We start from the raw sequence: 17,866 nt of genomic DNA, 5'->3' as shown, positions 1-17,866 counted from the left end.
CCTTTTTTTCATTGAAACACATCTGCACCTTCAACAAGTTGCACCCGTGGATAACTCGTGATAAAACTGCAATTAAGTTGCATGTGAAGCAACACCATCTATCCTTCAGAATGGGTAATATGGGAATCACGTTGAAAATCAACACGATGGACAGATTTGGTTTGGAATGTACATGTACATTTAGTGTGTAATTCAACACATGTGGTAATGTGTGTAATGCGTTTATACAATTGCTTTATGAGAAAAACTGAAATGTGGAATTTCATGATTGATGTACGAGTAAACATCTAAGGGAGGGCGGGGTATTCATGTGATGCCTGAAGAAGCATGCAGAAGGAGGGTTAATATAATCATGAATTTATTTACCAACTATGTGATGGAGTAGTTTAACACGCATCCTTATGGGACTTGTAGGAATGAGGGAGGTGCATTGTTGCGGGATTGTAGAAATTGGTTGGATTAAGGGGAGGAGCCATGTCATACCAGTTAAGAAGGAGGATAGCATCAGTGGGCGCTTTGCTCGTTTGGCGGAAAGAGTGGACAGGTCGGGGAGGTGTTTAGAATGATGGAGGATAAAGGTACGGAGGACGGGTGACGTGGTTGGATTTAAGGTTATCGGTCTGACGGTAGCATTGTTAAAGCCGGAGTTGCTGGGAAACTGGGATGGGGTGTTTTAAATTGGAATGGATCAAAACGAGGCCAAGTTGATGTTTGGGGAAAGGCTTCCTTGGGCATTGTTTGCGTAGTACATCATTCGAGCATAGAGGGAAAACGTTAATTATGAAGCTCACAGCTAAATGTAATTTGAATTTCTACGATGCATTATTTAATATTTTTCATGTATTTAAGTTCGAAAACTGAATCTAATGGGTGTTTTTTTACAACTTGTAGTGAACCCCTGAAGAAGGGCTTATAAATAGCCCGAAATGCATTGGGAAAACACGATCAATCACTGAAAAAGATTCACCATTAAGGATTAATTATGTATGACTCATGCGACAGAAAAAAGCTTGGATTGGCGTATCTGCCGGATTAGAAACAGTTTTTACATAAGCTCCTCACATGTAACAGATTAGAAATGGATGAACTTTGGACTATTTTGAATAAATTGTATCAAACATGTATGAATTTGTGGTATTCTGTAAAGTAACATGGAGTACGCTGTGCGTCCGGTTTTGGAGTGTAACCTCGCTTCAGCTTTGTTGTGTAATTCAGCACGTGGAACTAGGGCAGACCACGCTACCGGGCTGCACGCAACAATTGTCAAAACTTAAACATAGTGAAACTGAAAAACTGCTAAAACAGTTGTGCACTTGTTCACCCCCCTTTTTGTACAGTACTTATTCGCCTTGCGAAAAGCCTTTCCCCTGACACCAGTCTCCCAGAGCTGGCGTTCTAGAATGCTATGGGAGATGGTGTCGAACGCTGCAGATAAATCAAGCAGGACGAGGATAGATGACTGCCCTCCATCTAATGCCCACCTGATGTTATCATTTACCTCAAAGCTATTTCGCTGCTATGAGCTGCCCTGAAACCCGATTGAGAAGGGTCAAGCAGTCCATGGCTCTCAAGGTGGGCAACAAGCTGTTTATTGACCAAGAACTCAAGCATTTTACCGAAATGAGGAAGCAGCGATATAGGACGATAATTACTTAGGAGTTTTGGGTCTGCAGTAGATTTCCTTAATATGGGCCTGACCCTGGCGATTTTCCATAGTGTGGGAAATTTCGATTCTGACAAAGATTTATTAAATTAATCGGTGAGGCAGTCTAGGAGCGCAGGGGCTACCGTAGGAAAGGTTCTTGGTGACAGAGGTTCAGTAGGTGAGCCCGTTTTTACTTTAATAAGGGCTTCAGTCAACTATGCAGAGCTACACTGGGTAAATTCCTGCAATATATGAGGGGGATCAGAAGGATTTAACGGAAAATTCCCCAAGTCATTACAATTACCAAACACAGGAAAAGAAGTATGGATAGCCATAATCTTATCCTCAAAATATTTTGAGAGAGAATCTATCCAGTCTTGGGAAGTAGAAAGTTGAGACTGAGCAGGAGGAGTAGAGAATTCTTTTAGAATTTGGGAGAGCACCTTATTTGAATTTGCTGCCTTCTCAATACGATTAAGGAGAAATAATTTCCTTGTATGCCTTATGTTTTCCATGTACTTATGGTGAACGCCTTTGTATGGTACACGATCAGTTTGATCTTTGGTTTTCCTCCATTTACGCTCCGCGGACCTGCAGGAGAGCTACAGTAGCTTTAGTTGGTCAGTGAACCAGGGAGCGGCTCGAGCTTTAAGGGTAACTCTGGTAAGAGGAGCAATTTTGTCCAGAGTGTTTGTTATAGTTCTATCTAGGGAAATCGCAGAAGAGTCGATGTTGTCATTAGGGCTGGGTGGGGTTGGCCGGAAAGTAGCAGCAAAAAGAGGTAAAGTAACTTTACGCCAAGATTGTCTCCATACTACTTCCTTACAAGGGATCATATTGATAGTGTGGTCCAGAAAAATGATCAGACCATAATAATGGTAACGCAGACTCAACCGTGATCTCAGTAGAATTTGTCAACAATAAGTCAAGTGTATGACCAGCCATGTGCGTGGGCCCGGTTACCAGTTGGACAAATTCCAAGGAACTAATACTTGAGATTAGCTGTTCGGCATCAGTATCATGTAGTAATTCTGCATGGTAATTAAAATCACCTAACAAAAGGAAGGAGTCAGAGGCTAATACATGCAGAGCAATAATCTCCAATAGTTTGTGTGGAAACTCTTTTTTAGGACCAGGAGGTCTGTATACTAGTGCACCTCTCCATACTCCTCCTGACAGACCATCCATTTTAAAAATACATACTTCCATATTGTTTGTGCTTATGGACTCTAAAGAAGTGATATTAACAACCGGAGTAGTGGCAATAAGTAGACCACCTCCTCTGTTCTTTTCCCTATCCACTCTTATTATTTTGTATTGTTGAGGAAACAAAATGGCCACATCTGGAGAGGCATGCTTGTGCACAGAATGCAGAACAATGTCATACATTCACCCCAGTACAGAGATTTGGGCCTAAATCCATCTTTTATTTGCTCACCATGCCATTCCAGTTTGAGCCCAGCCACATGCAAATCAGTCTTGACCCTGTGCTCAATGGGAACAGTCCAGCCCAAACTCTCAGGCCCGGTCCTCCCTGGACTGGAAACTAGCATCCTAGGACCGGTTTCGGGCTTTCATCCCTCATCAGCCAGGATAAGTTGACTCCAGTGGCATGGAGAGCACAGGACCCACGTCTGGGCATACTCGTCCCACTCGGGGTGACAAATGCAAAAACAGCTATTGATGGACAGAATGCAGCACAATGTCATACATTCATCCCAATACAGAGATCTGGGGCTAAATCCATCGTTTTTTTGCTCTCCATGCCATACCAGTTTGAACCCAACCACATGCAAATCAGATTAGACGTTGTGTGCAATGGGAACAGTCCAGCCTGGACTGCCAGGCAAGGTTCTCCCTGGACTGGAAACAGGCATCCTAGGACCGGTTTCGGAGTTTCACCCCTCATCACCCATGATAGCTTGATTCCAGTGACATGGAGAGCACGGGACCCATGTGTAGGCATACCCGACCCACTCGGGGTGACAAATGCAAAAACATCAATTGATGGACAGAATGCAGAACAATGTCATATATTCACCCCAGTGCAGAGATCTGGGCCAAAATCAATTGTTTTTTTGCTCATCATGTCACTGCAGTTTGAGCCCAGCCATATGAAAATCAGTCTTGACCCTGTGCCCAATGGGAACAGTCCAGCCCGATCGGCTAGGCCAGGTCCTCCCTTGACTGGAAACAAGCATTCTAGGACCGGTTTCGGGGTTTCACTTCTCATCAGCCAGGATAGCTTGACTCCACTGGCATGGAGAGCACAGAACCCACGTCTGGGCATACCCGTCCCACTAAGAGTGGCATTTCTAAGCAAGCTCTGCCCAAAACACCTTTATCATTGGAAAGGGTTTGGCACTGCGAATCCAGTGATAGGAAACATCGAATGGCTGCTCAACTGCAATCAAGTGTTGCATCCTGAAGTAAAGTCAAGTACCTTCCCATGTTGGCCTATGGGAAGATCAAGTCTCATAGGTAGTGAAAACACACTTAGGTATTGTAACGAAGTAGGGTCTAGCAAGAAGGAATGGTGGGACCCTTGCACCTCTGAAAGCACATCTCACCCTTATCCACAGACCGGCGAGTGGGAAGACGACCCACACACCGAAGGAGAAGAAAGCGGCGCCTTTAAGTGGGCGTATGCAAACGAGAACAAAGACACTGCCCCGAGTGATGTCAGCGACAGCGGATTGAGCAAAAGGCAGGAAGTCATGTACACGGGGTGTGTAAGCACCCCGGAGGAGAAGGCGGAAGCGAGCGGAAGTGAGAGGCGTGAACGGAGAGGCAGAGAAGAAGAGGCGAACGAGTGTCCGGAGGAAGAACGCGGAAGGGAAGGAGGAAAAGTGACCAGAGGAGAGCCAGGAGGCCAACGACCCCGTGAACCGCCGTGCCACACTCCCGAGGGAGGAGTGTGGCTGTCACAGGTACGGCGGCGTTGGGCAGCCTGGGTGGGGAGAAGGAGCGCTACCGAGTAGTTGTAAATACCCCTGTGTGTCTCTTCCCTTTGTCGTCAAACTCCATTCTGTTTACCTGCCCCTCCGTCTCCCTTGCCATACCCGTTAGTCACAGAGCACTGTAAATACTCCGAATAAGTTTCACAGGGTTCTCCCACACTCCCCCCGGGCCCCCCTGGTGCACCGCATATAGAGTACTCGGCACTAACGGCATCCCTCTTGTTGGTTCTCTTTCATGACACGGAGACGACTGAATCCGGTGTGAAGAATCCTCCAACAGAACAGGAAGGGAGACAAGACCGTCGCCACGGACCCCAGCGCTTTCGCACGAGAGAGACTGACCTTCAGGAATAGAAGAACTCTTACGTCCTATCCCAAAAGAACCCTAAAAATAAAACCATCCTTGAACCCTGTACCTGGTGTCCCGGTCGTCCCTAACCCCACGCCTACAGGTATTTTACACTACCTGAGCACACATGTGCTAATGCGTACAGAGACCTCCGATAGCAGGCTGGACACATAGACCCTGTGCCAGTGTGCTCACAGAAGCCTGCAATGGCAGACTGGAAGTGAGTTTATGTAGAAAAACAAGAGGGAGTGAGAAGCTAAATTGGGGCAACCCACAACCTCCCTCAACAAGTATAATCAGTACACAAAAGAGAGAACGCCTCACAATTGATAAACTCTTAACATTTTGAATGGTCAAAATATCTGATCTCCATATATATCAAAGTGGAAAGGTATCTTCACCCAGGTGAATCAGTGTGACCCTTGCATCACACCAGTGGCATGGTTCATCATTGGATCTTCACCCACTGCAGCTAGTGTGAGAGGGTGGGCTCAATGCAGTTTGTAAGCAGAGCTCTTACTAAAACCTAAGTGCAAGTTAGAATGCCTTCAGGATCTTAATTCATGTTTATTAATATTAAATTAGCTGTCATTTAAAAAAAGGTGTGATGTTCTATTAGTGTAATGACCCCTAACATCTATATCTCAGTAGGCCGACATGTATGGTACAAGTGCCACTCAGGGTTGGCAGGCACTCTTCAGGACCAACTAAATCCATGATTGTGTTAAATACCAAATGTAAAAGTAAATACAATTAAATTATAATAGCCAATAGTGTTAAGCATGCACAAGCTAGCGTATTAAAAACAATTGACATGTATATGACACCTATATGGTTCCTAAAAATTCAGTTTCCATGAGGTAGTGGGGGTGGGGCGATCCCTGCTGTCACATTCTAAGAGAATACAAAACAGTGTTTACCTTTTGTTTCATGAAGGGGGCAGAGGTGTTCCGAAAGAAAGGGCTTAATTATCCTTTTTCCCCCAGCACTTACTACACCAAGGGACATCGTCCTCCCTGCATCTATTCACCTCCCCGCACATCTCTGACAATACAAGGATAGCTTGAGCTTCACAAGTGTGACATTTGACTATGTGTCGCTTTTATTTTTTCATGTCTTTATATGTGAACACTGTAAAAAAAGGTGATTTTCCACGTTATGTTAATTTAATTGATTGCATTATATGTAATCTGTGTGTTTTGGACAGCCAGAATAATACATGTTATTGATTGATCACTCTTCAGTGTCGTGGTTTGGGGACATTAAGAATTTCGATTTGCAGAAGCAAGTAAGGAATCACTAATAGTAGCTCTCATGCACAGCCTGATGCGGCTCATCATTGGACCCTTCATTTCCATTTTAAATAAAAAGCATTTCTCACAATTTCAGCTGAAACTGTGACACCTGACGGCACCACTTGTAGTTCATACTTATTGACCTAAAACTGGGTAGAGAATTAAATAACCAAATAGTGATTGAACTGCACATTGTGAAACCAGGAAACCTTGCATCAATCCTGGCTTCTACTTGACCACTTAGAGTGATATGTAAGGAAATGCCACTCTGTGCATGACCACTACCAAAGGGTTGGACTGATGCTGCTGGTTTTCTGACTCCAAGAGTGTACTGAGGCCTGCTAACCAGACCTCAGTGCTAGTGCTCTGACCCTAAAAAGTATATGCTTGATTGCCTTATGCCCAACTGGTATAACTTCACTTACCTGTTGTGAGTATATGGTGAGATGGTTAACTAGGGGCTTTAAGTGGAAGTGTCCCACTAGGGCTGAAGCACTTACTGTGCCACACTCGATGTGCCAACTTGTCACTCAGCCTGCCACTGGAGACCGGCAGAGCAGTTTTAAAATGCTAACTCAACTTTACCATTTGAATTGATGGCAAAGCACAAAACTTTCTTTTTGAACATATACAAGTTATCGCTATAGCAGACCTATTGAGTCCCAAGGTAGGGAGCTTTATATTAAAAAATAGGACATGTATTTTTATATATATTAACAGTAAAATCCCCAATTTGCCATTTTTACCACCGAAAAGCTTTGAGGGACATCGGGGAGTACAGAGCTTCACGTTGACAAGTCAGCTGTGCTAACTTCTGAACGAGACTACTAAAGTTGGTACTTCAAAATATTAAAATAATCATAACACTAAATCTGACTTTATACCCACGTTTCCCAGTGCCCATTAGCAAATACTGCTCACAAGACAGCCATATGCCCTCCTGAGGAGAAGTATGAACAACTCCCAGAAGAGTGAACAATAAAGGATTGCTGTTGGAAGAAGTATTACCTAACCCTGGCAGGAAGTCATACAGGGTGTGAGCCCAAAAGAGAAGCCTCAAACGGAAAGCTGCCTTTGAAGGACAAATGGTGGGCAAGCATGAGAGGGGCTGCTCTTTTGTTAAGGTAGATGGTCAGTCAATAATACTTTCATTTGATTTCGTTAAAAATCATAAAAGAAAGGATAAAGCACTTAGTACAACATTTTATAAAAATGGGGGTTAAAACGGTACACGATGCTGTCATGTACTGAATGATCATCAATAGATAGTAGACAAAGTATACATTCATAGTTGATGCAATTTTGAGCAGTGCAAGGCGGTACTGTGAGCAAGAATATGGGAAATAATATCAGTGCAAAAGAAAAAAGTCCCAGCAGTCTTGTCGAAACCGCTCCAGTTCATTCATTTTTGTTGTCTAATTCTTTGGCTGCCATTTTCCAGAGCGTGATGGCTTTACAAGACAGTTCGATGGACCGGCCTCCAAGGCATTGTATGACTGCGGCTCTGCATGTCCGTAGCTGTTTTTTTCTCAACAGCTCGCGGGGGACCATTTTCCAAATTTCTAAAAGTGTGGGGCAGATGCATAGGAGATATAAAAGACTCTCTTCTCCTTGTCCGCACAACCGGCATTCTTTTGTTAGCCATACATGTTTCCATTTTGGGGTTAAATCCTTCATGGGGAATGACCACAGCCGTAACATCTTCAAATAATGCTTTTTATGATGTGAAAAGTGTTCTAACAAATATGGTTGTGCTTTAAGCGTCTGATAAGATCGAATCACTGCCCAAGCGTGATTTTTCTTTCAGAATGCATTTTTGTCCATTAACTGCGAAATTTCTTTGGTTGCACTGTTTACTGCATTTTTAAAACCAGAATAAGAGTTGTTTGTATGCCATGCCTCTTCGAGGTGTAGGTCCTTAAGTGATTCTTTTAGAACCGTGGCGATGGAATTATTTAGCCTCGCTTGCTTTTCAATTTCTTCCCAGCAAGAGTGGGCTAATGTGTTATTTTCGGCTTGCCTCATCTGCCAGTAGTATTTGACAAACGCCCCTTGTCTGGCTGGTTTCTGGTTTTTAAGCCTGTATCTGGGCCAGAGAGATGTGCTAAGGGATTGAGAACAACCTCTTGAAAAAGCTCGATTGGGCTTGGTTTACGGCAACTGCGTCTTTTGTGTACATTATTTCCGACCCGTATGATATTGTTGGTATGAGTTTTGCTGCGATTATCTTCAGCAGATGCCCTGTTGAGCAGCCTTTTAATTTCCTATGTAAAGTTTTGAAGGCATGGAGAAGTTATTTTGTTGCCATTTTCCCTTGGTTCAGCTGTTATTTAAAGTTGAGCTTTTGATCAAGTTGAAACCCTAGGTATTTGTAAGACTCCACCTGGGATATTGGTTTGTCACGCTAGGTTCCAGATGAATTTGCCTTTTGACCCTTTTTTATGTTGCTTTGAGAAGCACAGCACCTTGGTTTTCTTGAGATTTATTGTTAATTGGACTGCGATGGTATAGGCTCCTAGTTGGGTCATTGATCCCTGCAGGCTATGAGTGTTTGTGATAGGAGGACGATATTGTCTGCATATTGAAGGCTGGTGATTAGTGTTTTGCCCAGTTTTGGGGGGTCAGTTTGAACTTGTTGAAGGTGTTTCTCGAGGTCGGCGGCATAGTTGTTGAAGAGGCAAGGGGCCAGCACACACCCCTTTTTCAGCCCGTTTTTTGTTTGGATCTGACTTGTTATGCTACGCCCGTCTCCTTTTTTTATTTGGACCCACGTATCTGAGTAAAGGTTGATAATTGCCCCCAGAAGTTTTGTTGGTGCCCCCAAGCTTTGCATTTTGGCCCATAGCTTTGCCCTCTGTACTTTATCGAATGCTGCTTTGAGATCAATGAAGCAGGCATAGAGGGAACAGGATTTTGCCATGGTTTGATTGACTAGGAGCGTGACAGCGGAGATGTTAGTGAGGGTGCCCATTTCAGCCCGGAATCTAGTTTTCATATTTGGCATGGAACGGAGAGGGGAGACCAGTTGCCAAACAGGAATTTCTGCCAGCATGTAACAATCAGGTTGCACCACCTGTGGGGTGGGCTGCCAAGCTCCATACACTTAGAGAGGGGTTCTTCCACCTTGGGAATGAGGGGAATAGTACCTTCTGGGATAGCTAGAGGCCACACATTACAGTAGGTCGTCATCGGGCAGGAAAGGACCTAGTAGCCCATTGGCTAGTACATTTTACATCCCCCTTAAGGCACTTTCCAGGCATAAATATGGCACTACTGGCACCCAGACTTCAGATGACATCTGGTAGCGGAGAGTACCAAGGAAGGACTGCCCTGTTGTTCCCTGGATCTGGTAAGAGTGGCTGCACTAACTGCTGAACTGTACCTGATGATCCTTGGTTTAGCAAAGATAGGACTGCCTGTGGTGCCTGGTTCATGGAAAAGTCACTCCTGATATCCCAGACAGAAGAAGTGAACTGCAAGAGTCAGTTGGCTGGCTTCCTGTTACAGCACCAGGGCCACAAAAGCTGGAGATGCCCGTCCTGGCAAGTCATTGCAACAATCTCCTGATCACCACTGACTGCCAACATGTAGCTGGGGAGACCAAGGCCTGACACCAGAGTCTGCTGCGCCTTGGAGAGTTGTTGGAGTGCAGTTAGGTCATCCAAGACACTTGCCTTCACCAAAGAGAACCACTGGTGTTGCTGTAACCAGAGATCAGTAGACCTATTTGGTCTTTTGCTGAACCACAGAGGACTTCAAAGGACACTGACCCCGTGGCTAAAGTCATCCCACATTGGACCGTGGGCCAAGGAATAGGTCCCAGGAAGCCCCCCATCAACCGCACATAATCCACAGCATCTTCCAGCATTTTCAGCATCCTGTTTCGCTTGAATCAGGTCCACTCAATTTAAGTCTGTGGCAGTTCACCCATAGAGCCTGAAAGTGGATGGACAGGAGACTGCTTTGGTGACAAGGAAACTCTCCTACAACTCTTTTCTGCCCCCTTGACCTACTCCCAGCCAGAGTTGGTCACCCAAAGTGGGGCGGAATACCCAAACACAGATTTATAAATGTTTTACAAAGTTAAAAACTCTCCTCCTACCAATGGTTGTTGCATTTTGGGTGCAAAGCAATTAATTATGATTTACTATAATCAATCAATCAGAGAACTTGTAAAGCGCTCTACTTACCCGTGAGGGTCTCAAGGCGCTGAGGGGAGGGAGGTGGTGCGGCTACTGTTCAACGAGCCAGGTCTTGAGAAGCTGCTGAAGGTGAGTAGGTCTTGGGTCTGCCATAGGTGGGTGGGGAGGGTGTTCCAGGTCTTGGCAGCGAGGTATCAGAAGGATCTGCCACCGGATGTCTTCCTTTGGATGCGGGGGACAGCGGCGAGGGTGAGGCTGGCGGAGCGGTGCTGGCGGGTTGGGGTGTAGAAGCTGTTCAGGTAGGCTGGTCCGGTGTTGTGGAGTGCCTTGTGTGCATGGGTGAGCAGCTTGAAGGTGATCCTCTTGTCTACGGGGGACCAGTGTATGTCTCTCAGGTGGGGAGTGATGTGGCTGCATCGGGGGATGTTGAGGATCAGTCGGGCGGAGGCGTTTTGGATGCGTTGTAGTCTTTGCATGTGTTTGGCTGGGATTCCTGCATAGAGTGCGTTGCCGTAGTCCAGCCTTCTGCTGACTCGGGCTTGTGTCACTGTTCTTCTTGTTTCGGTCGGGATCCACTTGTAGATCCTGCAGAGCATGCAGAGGGTGTTGTAGCAGGAGGAGGAGATGGCGTTGACCTGTTTCGTCATAGTGAGGGAGGAGTCGAGGAGTAATCCCACGTTGCGTGCCTGGTCGGTGGGTGTTGGTGCTATTCCCAGTGCAGTCGGCCACCATGAGTCATCCCAGGCTGATGGGGTGGGTCCGAGGATGAGGACCTATAACATCTATATCTTCAGAACCCGCTGGTTGATTTAGTTACTTTTGGTTCAAAACTTAATAAAAATAAGATCTATCTTTATAAATTGGTCTTATCTCTTTCATGTTGCATGACTTTCTTATTTGGTTGTATTTTTTCTTCTAAATGCTTTACAGTTGATCCTTTGTTTAAGCCTGACTGCCCGGAGCCACAGCTATCCTGGGTTGAGCTAAGGTTTAACAAAGGAGCCTGACGGTAACATGAGTGTATTACATGGTGAGGTTTCATAACAACATCATATAATACGCCACTTTCCTCGCACTAGGCCATTAATTTATTTCACTACTCCTCTTTTTACATCGCATGCCAACACCCCGAAACATATCAGTTTGGCTGTGTGCTGTGCAAAAGCAAAATACTATAATGTTAGTCCATCTATAGGAACACCCAAGGCCATATATAGGGGCAAAATGCACCTGATATTTTTCTCTTGGTTCACTGATAGAATCCATCAAGGCAGCTGTGCAGGCATAAATGTTTCAAAGTTCATGATTAGAATCTGTCATTTCTAACTACTGACACTCAATGCAATAGTACCATTTAATATGCTAAACTGAAATGTGTTGAATAGATCACTTTATATAGAAATACACTGTTTTGAACTTTGAGCAGTTCTTATCCCATATGTACTGGGTTATCTGGAACCAAGCAACAGCAAACCCCCAAACCTCCCAAAGCCCTGATAGCCAGCGCTGCTTGTGGTGACCCATACAGGAGACTAAAATCACTCAAATGCAAAAACAAATAATTTGGAAAACAATTTGTTTTGCATTGTCTATTTTTAAAGTGCGTAAGCACTGCATGCAGGAAACCAGGTCAGCCCATCCCCAGTAACAAAACCATCACCCACCAGCAGTGAAACCGGCTTCTACCCTGCCAGCCCACTGAGAAAATGCCTGGTAGTGGCGGTTTGTGCCTGGTGTCAATGGGGATCTTCTGCCTTTGTTTCATGAGGCCTCTCCCTCACAAACTCTCAAACTAGATGCTAATGATTCCCTTTAGCACTTCCCTTCAGAGTACTAAGTTGGTACAAGGCTTCCTCAGGGAGGTGCTGTAGACTGGAAATTCAGAATTCTGCAACATACATCAATGCTCGGCCTCTTCTTTTATTCTGCAAAGAAAAAACACTTAATGCACAAAAATAAAAGCTATATAAAATATAAGTGTATGCCCAATTTCAGTGGAAATTACAAACTGGAACACATCCTACAGGGGCCTCACAGAATAACCAGGGATGCAAATCATCTCCCTAGAGATCACAAGGGGACAACTAACAACAAACACCTTGTCTGTTCTCTTTATCTACAGGGGTACATACCACAAGACCACTTGAGAGCCTGTGGGCCCTAACCTACAAAAACCAGCAAGGCTTTGTCTTTGCACAAGGAAAAATAATCGCCTTACAGATTTTGCCAAGTATTTACAAAGACATCCTGCATTTGACTAGGCATTTCACAATTAATAAAGCAAGTATGTATACTTGAACATTAGTAGAGGACCTAAAACAGCGTCAAGACAGACTTGGAAGTGACATGAAACATTTACCTAAAATCTCCTCCTGTGGAATCAAAGAAAAAAAATAATATATATATATATATATATATATTTAAAATAGAACAATTCTCGCCACACACATTTACCCTTTACAGGTAATGACGATGAGTAGACCCGATGTCTGGTGCCGTTATCTCAGTGCTTTCTTGTCAATCAAAACTCGCCCAGCAAGTTCACCATGATGCGTTTTGCCTCTATCCAGAGGCTTGATCACATGACATATATATATATATCCAACAGGCAACTTCACTTTGTATATTCATGAAGTATGGGCCACACCGATCCAGTCAGGTAAATCGTGTTTATTCGGGCAAAACAACAGACGCGTTTCGAGCAATCCTTCTCTTGGTCACATGACCATTCTCCCGTTCCCGGAAGTTAAATGCATTTTTTTCCAGAGACACATACGTGAAAATAGAAAAAAGACTCTGTATTCTGAGTCATACAGAGTCCAAGTGAGTAAAATAACAAAACATTTGTTTCATTTCACATTGCATTAGTTTCATATTCAAAAAAAGGTGTAAATGACCCAACTCAGATTCAATGATTAAGTGTTCAGGGTCTAGTACCCAGTTTAAGGTTTTTCTTTGCATCAACTAACACATATAGATAAAGATAGAAGGAAAAGGTCTTGATCAGTCAATCAAACGTAAATAATGGGTATAGTACCCTATTCATTTTATTAACAGTCTCTGTCTACTCGGATCAAGTAATTTATCCATGTCTGAGGAACCACAGTCAAAATAAATACTAGATAATCAAAAAACATAGGAGAATGTGGTTGCAAAACCAACACTTAACTTCGTAAGGTTATTTGTATTTCGTGGCACAATCATTCCAGCTTGTACCATCTGGATAAAATTAAACAGAGAAAGATAGTGATACCAGTCATTCTAGATATCAGATATAAAATCAGCACATATGATTATGAGAAATACAACATCACAAATGATCGAACCATCACTAATCTAGGATAGTTGTCTGATTAAATAAGAATAGTTCGAATTCAGAGTGGGTCAAGCTCAAGAAAAGGGAAAAAATGGAACATAAGTACTTTAAAAAAAATAGTTCAGGAACTGCAGTTCCTTCCAGGTAGCGAGAGGCATACATATAATTCACAGATCAGATATGTACATGCATTTCTTCGTCAATATTCATCCCCATTGGTGCAACACTACCAGCTTGGAGAATTAATTTAGATTCCAATCTACGTAAAGCCAAGATTCTGTTACCCACTCTGGGATTTTGGGGAATTGTGTCAAGTGCAAAGTATTTTGCTTTGGTCCAGTCGCTGTTGTGGTGTAAATTGAAGTGTATATACATATATATATATATATATATATATATATATTACCTACTGGCAGTCACCAGTAGGTAGTTATAGTTCGGACCGAGTTTCCATAGGAATAACATTTTTGTTTTGCTTATGACTGTGGCGTCGTTTGATGAATTTTCATGAAATTTTCAAAACTAATTTTTTATTCATATCAGCTCTTATGTTGAAAGTTGAGGGGTGATTCGTCAAGGAGGGGCCGAGAAAAAGGGGGGGTCTCAAAACGTGTTTTCTAAATGTTCATTTCCATAGGAAACTTTAGGTAAGGCTACAGGTTGAACGGATGAACGGAATCACCCCAAATTTGGTAGAGAGTAGGGTCTTGGTCTAGAAAGTACGCTTTTGTTTATTTGGTGTAAATCTGTTCAGTAGTTTTTGAGAAATATCAAAATTTACAGATATCGATATTTGGGAATTCTGCCATCTGATTGGCTGAGGCATACAAGCACGAGCTTGCTGCTGATTGGCTGCGAGCGGTTGCAACTAGGAAGTGTTGGCCACCGTTTTGTGATTCCGTTGAAGTGAGTAAGGGGAAAAAAAGGGTGAAAAAGTGGGAATGAGGAGGGTAGGAGCACTGTAACCTCTGTGGGGTGTTTAGAGTGTGTTACATAAGGTGTGCAAAGCGAAGTATTCAACCCTACTGGTGTGAAAGTGCTGGGCTATGGAAATTGAGTGAGGTATTGCCTAGAGTGTGATGCTGCTAAGGTGAGCGGGTGCGGGACTCGGGGATTAAAGCGTGAGGCCAAACTGTGTGTCTTATGCTGTGAAGTCATGTGTCCTGGCCGCTGCAGTACAGCTGTGGAAGTAGTGTTAGCATGTGTTTATACCTACTAGGATGAACTACGGACCTGTACTGGTCTGAAAGTCCTATGCTACGGAAAATATGTGAGGTATTGTCTAGTGTCTAATGGAACTGGGAAGTGTTGGTCGGCATTTTGTGATTGTGTTGAAGCAAGTAAGGAGAAAAAAAGGGTGAAAACATAGGAAAGAGGATGGTAGGATCACTGTAACCTCTGTGAGGTGTTTAGGGTGTGCTACACAGTGGGTGCGAAGCCAACTACTCATACCTACCTGTCTGAAAGTGCAGAGCTATGGAAATTAAGTGAGGTATTGCCTAGAGCCTGATACTGCTAAGGTGAGCTGGTGCGGGACTTGGGTATCAAAGCGTGAGCCCAAATTGTGTGTTTTATGCTGTGTAGTCATGTGCCGTGGCTGCTGCACTACACCTGTGGAAGTAGTGTCAGCATATGTTTATACTTTTACATACTAGGATGAACTAGTGACCCGTAATGGTCTGAAAGTCCTGGGGTACTGAAAATATGTGAGGTATTGTCTAGAGTCTCATGGTGCTAAGCTGAGCTGCTGCCGGACTCGGGGATGAAAGTGTGAGCCCAAACTGTGTGTGTTATGCTGTGAAGTCATGTGCACTGGCCGCTGCAGTTCACCTGTGGAAGTAGTGTCAGCATGTGATTATATCTAGTAGCATGAACTAATAACTGGTACTGCTCTGAAAGTCCTGGGGTACGGAATATATGTGTACATGGAGTACAGTTCTCTGTGCAATTAATAAATCAAGGCTGAATTCAAGTTGTGAAGCCTGCTGTCTGCAGTGTAGATCGAAGGCAGTAGTTAGCATGGACATCAAGGAATGCTTTTTGTCACTTATTCTTGACAAAATTCGAGGACATAGAGTACAGTTCTCTGTGCAATTAATAAATCAAGGCTGAATTCGATGTTGTGAACCCTGCTGTCCGCAGTGTATATCGAAGACAGTAGTCAGTACAGACATAAATCTGCGGTGCTGTGGTGCTGGGTTCGCAGGGAGCTTGTGTAGAGGAAGCCCACGGTCATGGCGGCAGCCACGTGCCAGGATGAGGGCCGCCGCTCTGCAGACTCATTGGTCTTCCCACAAGTGATGATTGACAAAAGGAGACTCAGTTGTTCCTGGGAGAAGAGTAACACGGTCAAGGAGGGAAGGGGATTGGTAGGGGGGTAGTGCTCAATGGAGGGCTACCCTGGGCATCCCATTAGTTGGAATGAATGGCCTCACACACTCTTGCAAGTGTCATGCTTCATCATCGGCCGTTGCTCCTCGTTGGACAGGCGGTGCAATGTCCAACGGGCTCACCTCAAAGAGGGGCTCTTTAACGGAGATCTTTTTTCCAACAGCCTGTAGGTGAAGTGCAAGTGAGGGGCCAAGTAGGAAGTGGATAGTGTAGGTGGGTGAGTTAAAATATAGCAAGGGATACCGGAGAGCAATTTATTCTGGTGGTTCCCATGCTATAAATAAAACCAGTGGGTGGCCTATGATCGCCAGAAGTTAGGTACTGTATCACGATCTAGGACTACACAACGTTCCATGAGGTCACAAGTGAACCACGCACAGGGCCTGGCCTATTTATTCATACTCCTACACTGCAGTGGCGTACGTTGGACTAGCCCACTCCGCTTCCGCTTCCAGGGGAGGACAACACAGCTACATGACTGAGATCTTCCGCACTGCCTGAGGTAACATGGCTGCGTCCACTGTGCACTACACTACAAGCATCAATAGTATATCTGCACAAGTAGAGGTTTGTGCTTTGCATAGTGAGGTCTGTGCAGCACATCAGCGTTACGCTTGGGATTGTGTGCATTATTATTGATGGGCGACTTGCCTCCTTCACACATACTTGGTTGCCACATCTGCCAACATTCAGCTATTGTGCAGTTGAGGGGATATGGTACTTTGGGAAGGTCTGTTGTCCTGTTTTGCGCTGCCTCTGTAGTAGTAGCAGGGGGGTGGTCCTGGGGGGAGGATCTGGTAGTGGTGGCTTTGTGTGTTTTGGCCTTGTTGGGTGTCGGAGCTGGATGATCAGTACCTGAGTCACGTGTTGCTGTTTAGATGTGGCTGTGAGTTGGGTGTAATTCACTCAGTAGATAGATGAACTCCTTGCATCAGTTAAAGGTTGATGTTACTTTGTTACTGGTAAATCGACCTATCGCATTGGAGATTTGCTTGGTTGTTAAAATATGGGGAAGTGGTGTTTTCATGTTTTTTTTGCATGGGAACTCCTAGTTTGTATATCATTAGCGTTAGCTGTGGCTCTGGTTTGTGGCGATTTTATTGGCGGAAGGTATCGATGGAAGAGTGGTCAGATTTGCAGTTTTCACCAGGTTGAGAATGGGATGATAATTAAAAAACATAGAAAAAAAAGTATATATTTAATGAACATTAGAATTAGAAATTAGCATTAGAAAACCTTTGGAATTCACTGAAAAAAACATAGGTTTTACAGACGTTATACTCAGGAATTAGCATTTAAAAAACCTTAGAAATTCACTGAAAAAAAAACCATAGGTTTCAGGGATGTTATAGTTAGTTGGAGAGTTCACTCATACAAAACGATAGAAATTCCGCTGTTATAGTTAGCTGAGCTAACTATAACTTGCGCCCCCGCAATGCACTGCTGATGACGTCACATATTACATCATTCATGACATGGTCAGTGACATCACTGATGACATCTCAAATGAGATCACTGATGACATCATCCATGTGAAAATATGATGCACCTTATCAGACCCTAATATAACACTTGATACACCCACTGTAAAATATGGGCTATAATTTTCGAAACTATTAGCACACCAATACCAGTTAGTACATATCCACTCACTAATTTGCAGGTCTACACACACACATCCACTCATTCACCCATACAGTCACTCATACATATAGTCACCCATCAATACAGCATTATCATATCCAGTCACATATCTTTACAGACACTC

General features: G+C 44.0%; 1 protein-coding gene across 1 annotated transcript in view; it reads left to right on the top strand.

Annotated features, from left to right (window-relative positions):
- The window catches only part of LOC144769642 (uncharacterized), a 1,000,462-nt gene that overhangs the window by 614,314 nt on the left and 368,282 nt on the right, over positions 1 to 17,866 (top strand). The window contains exon 42 of the mRNA XM_078653818.1: positions 4,228 to 4,414. Coding sequence (XP_078509944.1) covers positions 4,228 to 4,414 — 187 coding nt within the window. The remainder of the gene's footprint in view (positions 1 to 4,227; positions 4,415 to 17,866) is intronic.

Source organism: Lissotriton helveticus, chromosome 7 (assembly GCF_964261635.1).
Source record: "Lissotriton helveticus chromosome 7, aLisHel1.1, whole genome shotgun sequence".
Taxonomy (NCBI): Eukaryota; Metazoa; Chordata; class Amphibia; order Caudata; family Salamandridae; genus Lissotriton; species Lissotriton helveticus.
This window is presented reverse-complemented; position numbering and strand designations above follow the sequence as displayed.